Below are 13,205 nucleotides of genomic sequence, written 5' to 3' on the forward strand. Positions count from 1 at the left end.
ACAGACTCTGCCTGAAGAAATAGAATGTAAACACTTCCTGAATAGTAGATCTAATGATCAACAGCTCTGATACCATGTAGGAATTTTGAATAATTTAACACATATTCAACAGAGATTATCCTGATCATGTACTATTGCGGAATACATACACAATACATAAGCTCCTCTACGTTGATCATCAATATAGCAGCATCAATAACAATAAAACATCAAGAGCATTCACACATTAACACAGTATGTAACCCGGGAAAGCATCTCGCTAAAAACCCCAACTATCTGTATATTAATGATTGAGACCATGTAACATTACAAAGTACAATGCTTATCACAAGCAATCCAGTACCAGCTCCACCTGTTACACACAATACAGCTCAGATCTGATCTCCAAATCTATTACACTGCTTGCCTACCTCCACTGCTCAATACCTGCTCAAGAACTGATGAGAATGGCTTACCAAACTCGTATTTCACCTCAAAATAATCACTCACACTTTGTTGGACGTGAGAAAAGGCTACAATACTGGGCAAATACATGAGCAAACTCATTGGCATACTCAATCCCTTGATTGTGCAAGATCTGGTGCACAACTATAGTCACAACTGATAGTAATTTGATTCTCTACCACCTGTCCCTGTTGAACTGAACATGCACTGACATGAAACTGAGTTAACTGATGTAATCATTAGTTGCATCATGAGTTAATAATTAGTTTAACAACTCATCATTAGTCTATTTGCAGTTAGACTAATTACAACTAGTTTAACTAAGTCAAACTGAACACAACTCCATCAACTCCACAATCAACTCCACCAAACTCAACTGATTGAGTTCTAACTGAAGTCATGCATGCAACAACTCAACTGACTCATAAGAAAAGCGTATTTCCTTCTGACAGCTGCATGTGCCACCTCTGTAGCTCAAACTGAAGTGCTCCAAGAGAATAAGATCAAGTTTATAGTCCAAATATTATTATGAGACAATAATATTTGACTTTTCTATTTTTGACAGCCAGTCTAAAAATAGACTTTGATCATTCACACTTTGATAAAAAATAGAAGTCCATCTATTTTTCCCAACTTGACCAATCATCCATAAACAGCAACCTGCAATCCATAGACATGATCAATATGTCTAAAAATAGACTTGCGCAAAAAATAGCCTGCGGGCCCACTTAATGAAGGCGACTCTTTTCACTAAGCTCCATCATCTTGTTGCAATCTCAACAAAGTGAAAATTTCCTTGTAAATTGTGTGAAGGCGATCATGTCGTCCACCATTGTCCCTTCTTAGACGAGGCTAAAAGAGTTTTGGACAATCGTTCGGTTTCACCGTTACGACTTCCTCCTGGATATAAGAAACTCTTGTCGAGTTCGTCACTAGTTGAAAATCCGGCTGACCCGCCCAGGTGGTTGGCCAAAGCGTCTATCATTGAATATAAACCATCTGAACCCATACCAGATGAAAGTCAAAAGGTCGATGCGGCAGTTGACCCGGTCTTGCCTTCAAAGGTTCCATCTTCAGATGACACAGTCACCGAAGAGAACAAAGATGACACCGTCCAAATTCTTTTCGTAAACACAGACTCCGATGAACATGGGGGAAATTTACCCATTCCTTTACTGTAGGAAGGAAGTTCGTCAGAGTCGTACCCGGCCGTCTATTCGGTCCCACCTCCAAGCAACCTAGTTGTTTCCTTCAACTGGAATCAGCTAGGCAGACCCCATTTACCGGCTAGTGTACCATTCCGAATCATTGCTCAAGTGTATAAAATGGTTATGGCCGATACCATCATAGATGAAGGGGCTTCTGTGAGTATCCTTTCCTCGACTGCTTGGAAAACACTTGGTTCGCCATCGCTTTTTCCTGAGATGAGAAATCTAACAGGCTTTGACAAAGGAACCAGTCGACTGTTAGGGATCCTTCCCAATGTGTCCATAACATTGAGAGGGAAAACCGTTCACATGAACGTAATGGTAGTCCAAGGACCCCTGGATTATAATCTACTCCTTGGATGAGACTATATTTGTTGCATGGGAGCCATTGTCTCATCACTCTTTAGAGTCATGTGTTTTCCGCACGAAGGAAGAGTGGTCAAGCTCGTAGACCAGCTTTCATTCCCTGGTTCACACATAGCAAATAGTCATATACCATCCCTGAATGGTCTTTTCACGCAAGGAATGTCTCATCAATCTCCAATCCGTCCACCCGATGAGCGCGAGTAATTCGGGGGACATGACTGAAACCCAGGGGGCATGCACCCTGGTCTGCTTCGGTAGGAAAACTTCAGGTATAGGATAGGTTTCCGCGAGAGATTATGACTAGTCTGACACTCCCGTCCGTAATTGGAAAAGGGGATTAGACTGGAATAAGATTCCCTTGTCAAAGTTATGTGGGTGGAGGCGTCTACGCCACTCAACTTTGTCTATTTTTGTAGGCATCACCGAAGAAGTGTTTTGTTTGCGGTGCAGATAAAACAATCTTTGGTAACCTGAAAGAGGTAAACCTTTCCCGATAAAACAAATGTTTTGTCGGTGGATTGAAGGGTGACCTTGAAACTCTATTTTATACCTGGGGGCATGCAAACCTTTTGGCGTGCAAGCGAAGAGCGACCATTTATTTTTTTAAATTTGTAGGTCCTCTAACCCTTTAAACTCGTAGGATTGGTCGTTTCCTAACTTGCATAAAGAAAGGATGTGGGGAAAAGATTTGAAAAATTGTCGTTTTTTATATATGAGACATCCTTATTATACGACTGGATATATCGAGCAGTTTTAATGCGGACTTCATGCTCGTTAAAAAATAAACATAAGCAATGAGCAAATGTTTCCCCCAACATTTAAGCTCAATAAAAAATGAACCAATTTCTGGTAAATAACCGTTGTGAATGTAGTACTTCAGCCTTTAAAGCCTTGGTCGTGTTCTCATCATCACCTCCACTCTGTATTGGCCGATCATTCACCTCCATTTGATTGTTTACCCCTTTTGAGGAACAGCTGCGAAGAGTGATCCTGTTAGCCATCCTTGTAACACTGCCATGATTGGGAAATTCCAAACCTTACCTGGAATCAGCTGCTACCCAAATTTATCACTCGTTCCTCAAAGATGAGTCTCCTTTAATCTCTTTTCAACTGACTCGTAAAATATAAAAAGATTGCCCAGCCATTGGCCTCTCCAGCTCGTTAAAGGGACCGGAAGTGCTATCCCTCCTTTAGATTTTAATATTTTTGGACCTGAGGGATTATTACACAAAAAGATCGAGCGTTTGTTTTATTCGGCTCGTTAAAAGTATCGAAAATTCATCCCTTCTGTATTGTTTTATACTTTTTCGGACTTAAGGGATTAAATGATGAAAAAGGATTTTTGGAGTTTCCTTTACGTCCCTTTTCAGACTCTCTAAAATTGAAAAGGACCGAGTTATCTTTGTCGTTAAACTCGTTAGAACCTAATAGCGACAAACTTGTCCATAGCAGACAAGAACGAGTTTCACTATCGCTAGGCTCGTTAAAACATAGCAATAGGTTTGGCCGAAGCGAAAATTATAGAATAAGCATATGTTATCCTCCTCAAGCTTGAAAAAAATAAAGAGGTACTGGTCAGCAATGACTGGGGAAAAATTGGGAAGAAAACTTGAAGAAGCTTTGTTGGTAGCAAGGCGCTCTTGAACATGACACTTTCACTCCACATCCAAGTCGGGTTGGGTTGTTTCATTCACCGTTCACATCACCATGGTCACATCACACCATCCACATTTGGGGTTAATGCTACCAATCCATCATGTCAGTGTCGCCGATATGTTCAAGAGAAGTCACTCAGAGAATTCACCTGTGTCTCACCCGCTGCAATACATTTACACTCCATTCTTTCATGACCGCCACCCTGAACCTTATATCACCAGACCGTTTTCATCTCCATTAAAATCATTTGTTCTGTTCAGTGTCATTGATGTGGGATTCATAAAGGCCCTCCTATCACGGACCGCTTCTTGTCGACATCAGCTCATTATCCAAGAAGTCGATCTAGGGACACCCCTTTCAGTACCTTGAAACTTGCATGCCTCAATGGCAAGTTTCTCACTTCCAGCGACAGGTTTACATCAATGACCTTCGACCGAAATATTTTGCGTGGTGTTCGACGCCAAGTCCTTTATTCACACCACGTGAATTGTGTTGCAGTACCTTGAGGGTCATTATCATTATCAGTGATTCCTCTCGCGCCCGTTAACAGCTTACATCATTGGCTAGTAATCAGGCGATGCCTTTCCATGTTCGACTCCAGAACATCTCTCACATGGATCGACTTGTACTTTGAGTGAAGATCGAACGAGACTGAAGACCCCGGATCTAATTTCATCCATCCAGGCTGCGATATATATTCAGGAAAATAAAGACATCAAATGTACATCGTTGCTGCACAGATAATCATCCAATCAAAGGGATGATGGCTCTACCAGAATCATCAGTCTACACTCAGACGATTGTCTGTCCTATGTACATGAAAATGAATTTATAAAGTTGAGCATGGGAATGCCCGCCTCATCTAGATCATGAAAATATTATGAAGATAATGTATTGTATTGTATCTTATTACAGGTTTCCTTCCAGCTTGAAAGAACTTCGGATCCTCATGATAAAGCATTTCACCCGACATCAAAAAAGATTAACGACCTCATGCTTTAGGGGGCAACTGTTATAGACATTTTTGGGCACTACAACCCCAAGCATAAAATGTCCATAAACCAAGGGCTCCTAAGTCCCTAAAAGTGTTGTTCCAACCCCTAAAGGAGCAAGGTCAACTGATTATAGCTTCTCCCAGAAGTTCTCCATGAAAAACTACTCAGAACTGGTCAAAACAGGATCATTTCACCTGCTCCATAGGAAAAGTGTATTGCATCTCACCTAAGTACACTCAGTGGGTGCGTTGCATTTCAAAAATCCCTTCTATGGGGTGCGATGGGCGAGAAGAGACAAATGGCAGTGTCAATCCGCTAGGTGGAGAAGCATGGAATCTTCCAGAAACTTCTCCTGTGACACTTGCCTCTCTAAATTCGACCAAGGATGAGTAAGAGATCATCAATCTCCAAGTGGAAGAAAGAACTATCAGAGGGAAGACACTAATCAAATCACAAGCTGACTCATCTCCCTTACAGACATCTATATATGGATCCCTCATCCCAGAGATCCAGAGGCTAGAATTTTGCATCTTGTAAGGAATTGTTGTTGGTTTCTTGAGGCAACATCATAGTGTTGGGTGATCTAAGCTTTTCATGAGGTGAAGAAGGGCTTACTTGCTGAGAGGATGATGTTGGGTCAGAACAATTGGTTGTAACTCTCTTGGCTCTTTCTTGATTATCAATAAAGCTACTCAAGTTTTCCTCCATACTCTTGTGTCATTTATGTTTTATGCATTTGTATGGTCAATTTACATCTGATCCTAGATTGTTTATGATAGTAGATCCATGTTCTTGTATAGTGTTATGCTGCTTTGATTCTATAGGTACTCTGTGAAGCTGGGTATACAAGAAAGCAAGTAGCAAAGGACTATCAGAAGAGAGAGGAATCGAGCAAGGAGCCAAGCGCAAGATAGAGGTTGGTCTCCTTTATTCTTCTCTCATCTATCTTTCATAAAGGAAAATGAAAGTAGTTTTACTTTGTTTGTTTCTAAGGTAGCTACCCGCCTTAGTGGGATTAGCAGTTATGTATAGACAATTTTCCCTGTAACAATTACCTATTTGAGTTGTAACTCTATGAGATTTTCTAGGGATATAGGGAGAGAATAATGGACCTCCATCAGTGAGGTAGCTTCTTATGTTTTTGTATAAATAGGAGAGCCTTCTCCTTTCAAAGGCATGCGTAAAGTTTGGGAAAATTTCATGTTTTGAATATAGAATTTGGATTTGGCACCATGCTCATGAGTGATGTTCACTTTGATTTGGTTATGCTTGCATTTTGATCCTCTCAACTTTGCATCTCTCATGCTTTTGGATTGGCCACCTACAATGTGTGAGATTTATTGTTTTTCATAGATTAAGATTTATTTCTTTCATAGATTAAGATTTATTTATTTCATATATTTTCCTGTGTGAGAGGTTAAGAGGGATTATTTTTGTTTCTTTCATATATTTTCCTGTGTGAGAGGTTAAGAGTGATTGCTTTTATTTTCTTTCCTATCTAGAGGTTAAGAGCGATTGTTTTTATTTGCTTTCCTATCTAGAGGTTAAGAGCGACTGTTTTTGCTTACTTTCATATCTCTACCTATGTGAGAGGTTAAGAATGAATTTTTTTCTTTCATTTCATGTCAAGTGGTTTTGATTATTCATTTCATAGGATCTTGATTTGATAATGCACACATTATCCCTTAGAGTAGATTTCATTTCATATAATTTCAATTCCTGCAAGTGTGAAAGATTAATATTTCAATTCTGCACGTTGTACTATAATTGTACTATAATTTCTTTTGAATTGATTGTTTAATTAGAATAGGTTAATTTGGTTTGTCAGTAACTACAACTAACTTAGATGCTTGGGACTAGAATTTGGAAGAAGATGGCGTGGAGCTATCGACGAGGGCTAGGTTAACTTAGCCGCAGGAGCGATCTAAACCGCAGGAGCCGCAGGTCATCGGGTACTTTGTCGAGAGGTCACGGGGCTACGGGTTAGGGCTAGACTTACGCCGCAGGAGATACAGGTTCACGGAAGCCTCGCCGACCGGACAGCGCAAGAGACGGATTGGAGGATTCGGCGATCTGGAAGCTTGGGTTTCCGACAGCTGACAGCGATTGCGGTTAACTAACAGTTGACCGGCATGGAGGATATCGAGGAAATGGAGCAGGTAGATTATTCGGCGGACCCACTTGAAGACATCGCCATTTTTGGTAACCCTAAACAGCCTCCTGCACCAGCTGCTGCCAACATCGCCGTTCAGCTCCCTCCTCCTGTGGTTTCGCTGCAAAACTCGCCCATTCAGCCCGCATTGGAGGCACCTCCCCTCTCTCCAGGTACCGCCCTTCTCTTATCATCTTACCTGCCCGATGATTTCGCTTTCGATTTCACCTCGCCGCCCCGTAGCAATGAACCCTCCGTTCCATCGAAGGCTAGGGCTGAGGAAAACCCTACTATTGCTCCAGTAGAAAACCTCCCTGTCGCTGATCTTGCGGAGTCTAGGGCTGATGTATACCCTCCCTCTGCTCATACAGCGACCCCCCCCCCCCCCCCCCCCCGTTGCAGATCTGTTGAATCATCCCCGGGAAATTAGGCCGCCGGGGCAAATCCCCTTGAGCTCCGCAGAAATCAGGCCCTCGGGCAGCTTTAGCACTCCAGCCATTCAACCCCATCCTATTAAACCCTCCCCGGGGTCAGGACATCAAATCCGCTTGTCGATCATCCCACAACTCCTCGCACAAAGAAGACTAAGTGCATCAGAGAAATCGCAAAGGACATATCAGTATCATTTGGTGATCCATCCAACTTTGAAGAGACCACGGCACTGGCTCAAACGACTCTGGTAGGCCATGTGAGAGGGCGAATTTTCACGGCGGAAAGACTGAAATCATGGGTGAAAGAAATTTGGGGAGAACTGTTCACGGAGTTGCCGGAGGTACAAAGGCATCCTAGAGGCTGGTTCTCACTTCATTTCGCAAAAGAGGAGCACACGAACACCGTTCTGGCACAGTACTGGCACATAGAATTGGCACCAGTACTTTTGAAAAGATGGAGTCCTCTATTTGACCCGGAACGTGAGCAGATCGGAGCAGGACCTATATGGGTTCGATTGCCAGGGCTACCACTACAATACTGGTCGGAGGAGGCATTCATCAAGATTGGGAATGCACTGGGAACATACCTAGACCACGATCGATCATACAAAGAGTCAAATGACCAACTCATGGCCAGAATTCTGGTACATCTGGATACCAGGGAAGGACTGGTGGGTAAAATGACCCTGAGATGGGGAAAATTCAGCAGAACACAGATTTTGGATTATGAAGGAGTTCCTTTCAGATGCAACTGGTGTCACCAAGTTGGTCATGTATATAAGGATTGTCCATTAATCATCAGTCAGAATGGATCACCCAAACAAGCACTATCGGACTCAGGCAGGGCACCCCCAAATACGCCGCAACCACCAAGGAATAATGCTCCTCCACCAATTCCTCGTTCACCAAAGAACAGCGCGGAGCCCCAAGGAACTCCTGCAAAAGTGATTGAGCATCAAAAAGGTCCGCTAGCACCTCCATTGACTCGGGCACGGGCTGCAGCAGTGGCAGCGAAAGATCCGGGTAATTTTCCTATCTCTCAACCTATATCATCTGATATCTCTCTTGTGCACAAAAATTCAACTGCATGCACTATGGTACTTTGTGATATCCCTCCTCCCCCCCGTCGACCTCCCCTGCTCCGCCTTCTCTGCCCTTCTCATCTCCGCCCCTCTCACCCATATCACCCCAGTCGACTTCATCTCACCCCTACTCCCTTCGCCCTAGGGCACCTATCCCGGTGGCATCTGAAACCATTGCTGGTCTGGGTATTGTCCCTCTTGACATTGGGTACCATTCCTCCCAGGGTCGTAAATCAAACCTCAATAAAGCCATTAGACATGCGGGCGCAGAAGTTGCTGCTGGGCGACAAGCCACCATTTTAGGGGTCCTTAGAGCTACAAATCCCCCTAAGATAGGTCCACCATGAAGTACATCTCCTTCAATTGTAGGGGTATGGCAAGCGCCCCAAAAAAGCTAACCCTTAAACGACTTTTTGAGGTCGAGTCACCGGATATCATTTTGTTACAAGAAACCCTTGGATCGGCAGAATCTTGTTCTCGCACACTAGCCTCTGTAGGGGCTCGATGGAATTTCATTGCCATGGATGCCATGGGAAGATCGGGGGGTATGGCGCTCGGTATTAACCCCAGCTCAATCAAACTGGTATCATCCTGGGGCGGATAGGGATTCCTAGGAGCAGACATCATCTCCATCGAACTCGGGCTCCCCCTCCGGATAATCAATATTTATGGACCTTGTCATCAGAGGGAAGATTTCTGGAGAAAAATACTCAGCTGCAACCTACTATCTCTCGAGCACACCATCATCGGGGGAGACCTGAATTTCTCCCTGGGCTTCAGTGAGTCATGGGGAGAGGCGGCCCAGATTGACCCCATCACAAATTACATGAGACAATTATTGGAGCAGCACGATTTCATTGATATCCCTGTTCAGAAGCTGCAGCCTACTTGGAGAAATAGAAGAACAGGAGAGGCAGCCTTGGCCAGAAGATTGGATAGATTCCTCATGAAAGAACCTCTGATTAACCGGCTGCATTCATACAAACAGTGGGTAAGCAATGGAGGCATCTCAGATCACACACCTATAGTTTTGGAAATTCGGGGACCGGAACAGAAACCAAAGGCGCCTTATAAATTCAACCATCTGTGGCTACAAGACCCTAGATTCATTAACCTGATCACAACATACTGGAGAGCTCACCCCATTGATCGAGAATCTTCATTGGCAAGGGGATTCGTAAAAAACCTAACAGAGCTAAAACATATAGTGGTCAACTGGGCTAAAGAGAAAAAGAAGACTGAAGATGAACAGCTTATCAAGGTGGAGGACGAATTGAAGGGCCTCCTGGATGAGAGAAATCTAGGGTTCTTATCTCAGAATGACAAGGCCCGACTGGTGGATCTGGAAAATCAGAAGAATGTTATCCTAAAGGGAAGGGAGGAATCTATCAGACTACGCAGTAGAGCTATATGGCTGAAAGCTGGAGACGAGAACTCCAGATTCTTCCATAACTTCGCCAAAGGAAGGAAAGTGGCAAATACCATTTGGAACCTCCCCCTCCCCGAGGGAGGCCAGGCTGATACATTCAACAAGCTATCTAATTTGGGTACCTCACACTTTAGAAACCTATACAAGAGCCCTGTGGGCTCAAATCTGGCGGAAATCATCAATGTGGCCACCAAATTCCCAAGATTTGTAGAGGAAGATGATTTAGAGGATCTGGAAGCTCCAGTCACCATGGCAGAATTGGAAGGTACCATAAAATGGTTCAAGAAGGAGAAGAGCCCGGGACCGGATGGATGGACTATAGAGTTCTACTCTGCATTCTTTGAACTTCTGGGAGGAGATATTCTCAAAGTTGTTGAGGAGAGTAGGATCTCGGGAAGTATCTATCATGCCATTAACTCTACATTTATAGCCCTCATCCCAAAATCCGACAATCCATCATCCTTCGATGATTTCCGCCCCATATCCCTCTGCAATGTGCTCTATAAGATTATCTCTAAGATCATTGCTAACAGGATCAAGCCCATTCTCTCCAGGCATATCTCCCCACAACAATTTGCCTTTCTGGAGAATCGACAGATTCATAAAGCTATTGGATCAGCTCAAGAAGCAATCCACTCCATCTGGACCAAACACCTCAAATGTATTCTGCTGAAAATAGATCTCTCCAAGGCATTTGATCGTGCTAGCTGGTTGTACATCAAAATGATCCTCATTCATATTGGCTTCCCTCATTCATTAATCAATTGGATTATGGCATGCATCACCTCCCCCACCTTCAGTATTCTGATCAATGGATCTGCCTCTCACTTCTTTCACTCTGAAAGAGGGCTACGTCAGGGCTGCCCACTCTCGCCACTGCTCTTTCTCTTGGTAATTGAAGCGCTCAGTAGGCTCCTGATTTCTGCTAACAGGGAGGGAACTATTCGGGGCCTTAAAATATCAGACATCTGTTACCTTACTCATCTCCTATTTGTGGACGATGTCTTGATATTATTGGATGGAAGCATTCAGGACACGACCGCATTCTCTCGCTTGCTCGACCTGTTCTCAAAAGCAACGGGTATGGAAGTGAACAGATCAAAATCTTCCATCACTATGGTAGGCACCACTGTAAATGAATCACATGTTGCTAGAACGGCTTTTCCCTACAACCCTCAGCCTCTGGATAGAGGGCTCAAATACCTGGGGTACTGGCTCAAACCGACAAGTCAGAAGATTGCTGATTGGGTATGGCTCGTGGCGAAGATAGAAAAAAGATTAACATGCTGGAGTCACAGATATCTCTCAAGGGCTGGGAGACTAATCCTGATAAAAGCTGTTCTGGAAGCCACCCCTGTATTCTGGATGGCTCTGGCATGGATACCCCGGAACATATTGGCAAAACTTCAACAATTATGCAATCGATACCTATGGGCTGGGAATCAAGACAAACGAATCTTCGCATGGATCGGATGGAATAAGATCGCCCTGCCTAAGAAATGGGGAGGATGGGGGCTGAAGGATCTCCCGATATTTGCAAAAGCTCTGGCTGGAAAAATGGGATGGGCTCTCCTGACAACCCACAGTCTGTGGACAAATATCACTTTCCACAAATATATCTGGCCTCTCAGCATCATCGATTGGGTTAGACTGCCTACCTGGAACAAAGCAGGTATATCATCGATTTGGAAGGCCCTATTTCACTCCTTACCTCTCATCAGGGACAACCTAATATGGCGCATCAGAGACGGTAACAGTGCAAGAATTGGACTTGATCCTTGGTCCGGAAGTGGAGGCAGACATACACTCCCTCAAGAGCTAATTGCATTTCTATCTGCTCAAAACATAAAGGTCATCTCGCAGATTGCAGACCCAGCTCAATCAGACATATTCCATCAAGCATGGAAATCGGCAAACCAATTAAATATCCCGAGAAGATGGCACACCATATGGGATGAATACAGAGATGCATTAGCGGAAGCTCATATTCGCATCTCGGAGGGGCCGGATGAACTTGTCTGGCATCGAGCAGAGCACGGTGTATACACACCAAAGGAAGGCTATATATACCTCATCGAACATCGAAAGCCTGAAGATATCGTAAACTGGTGGCAGAACATATGGAAATACGCTGCCTCCCCTCGATCAAAATTATTCAGTTGGTGCATTCTAAGGAACAAAGTTCCCACAGGTGATCAGCTTATGAAAAGAGCTATACACGGACCCACTTGGTGCGTGCTATGCAAGGAAGCCTCGGAATCGATAGAACATATATTCATGAGATGTCGAGCAACCTTAGACCTGTGGCGAAATCTCAAGGCGCATATAAATTACACAGGAGATTGGGAGGGACAGGATATCACAAGTGCATGGAATGATTGGGAAAAGAAAAATAAAGGGACGAAAGTGATAAACCTCCCCATCATTATTAACTGGGCTATTTGGAAATCAAGAAACCGAGCCATTTTTGATGAAAAGCCTATCCACTGGCCCTTACTCGAAGCTAGCATTGTTGCTGCCCTGAAGGAACTGCCCGATCCTACCCCTCCGCCTTCTCGACATCCCGTTCCGCCTCCTCCCATCGACCCAAGCATGCCTTGGGCATTTTTCGACGGTGCTGCAAACCAACAGAGCTGCGGAGGAGGTTTCATCCTCCATGTTACAGAAAACCATCATTACAACATTAAGGCTGGCCTGGGAGTCGGAACAAACAACTATGCTGAACTGATTACTCTTCGCCACCTTCTACACTTTGCATTAAGACACCATTGCATTAGCATCAATATTTTTGGAGATTCTCAGATCATTGTTAATTGGATTAATGGCACAGCTACATGTCACATGCACTCTCTCAGCACTATTCTACAAGAAGCACTCGATCTCAAAGCAGCTTTTAACCATATTTCTATCTCTCATATATACAGGGAACACAATAAGGGTGCCGACAAACTTTCCAAGGAGGCAGCGCTGATGGACAGAGGACTATGGGAGATTACAGAGATCATTGATCAACAGGAGCAAAAATTCTATCATCGGCCATATATAGATCCAGGATACCCAACCCTGGATCAGCAAATAGCACACTAAATGTATTTATTGTTTGACAGCTCTCCACAGAAAAATACTGTTATTTTGGTTTTTGTTAGGATGAACAGCATAATAGAATGAACTGATAGCATGCCCTGCGTGGTATTGCACATACAACTTTTGAAGATACTCTGTATATAACAGACTCTTATGTAAAAACTGCTTATTATTGAAATATATAATGATTTTTCCAGAGGAAAAAAGGTTAATTTGGTTTGTCGTTATTTGGTTTCGTAGTTAGATCAATCTAAATTGAAAGTTAATTTCTAGCATATACAGTGCACGCACGCTTCGCAAGTTTTACGAAACCCCTGGGTTGACAATTAAATGATAGGTAATTAATTTGCCTCAACAC

General features: G+C 43.6%; 1 protein-coding gene across 1 annotated transcript; it reads left to right on the plus strand.

Moving 5' to 3' along the window:
- The first annotated feature begins 6,801 nt into the window (after window positions 1-6,801).
- LOC149265970 (uncharacterized) lies at window positions 6,802-12,850 on the plus strand. Its single transcript, XM_089406689.1, has 3 exons — window positions 6,802-6,994; window positions 7,472-8,349; window positions 9,182-12,850. The coding sequence occupies exons 1-3, from the start codon at window positions 6,802-6,804 to the stop codon at window positions 12,848-12,850; spliced, it is 4,740 nt and encodes a 1,579-aa protein (XP_089262815.1).
- The last annotated feature ends 355 nt before the right edge of the window (window positions 12,851-13,205 follow it).

Source organism: Pinus tabuliformis, chromosome 6 (assembly GCF_031772625.1).
Source record: "Pinus tabuliformis cultivar Carrire ecotype Pingquan chromosome 6, CPIR1, whole genome shotgun sequence".
Lineage (NCBI taxonomy): Eukaryota > Viridiplantae > Streptophyta > Pinopsida > Pinales > Pinaceae > Pinus > Pinus tabuliformis.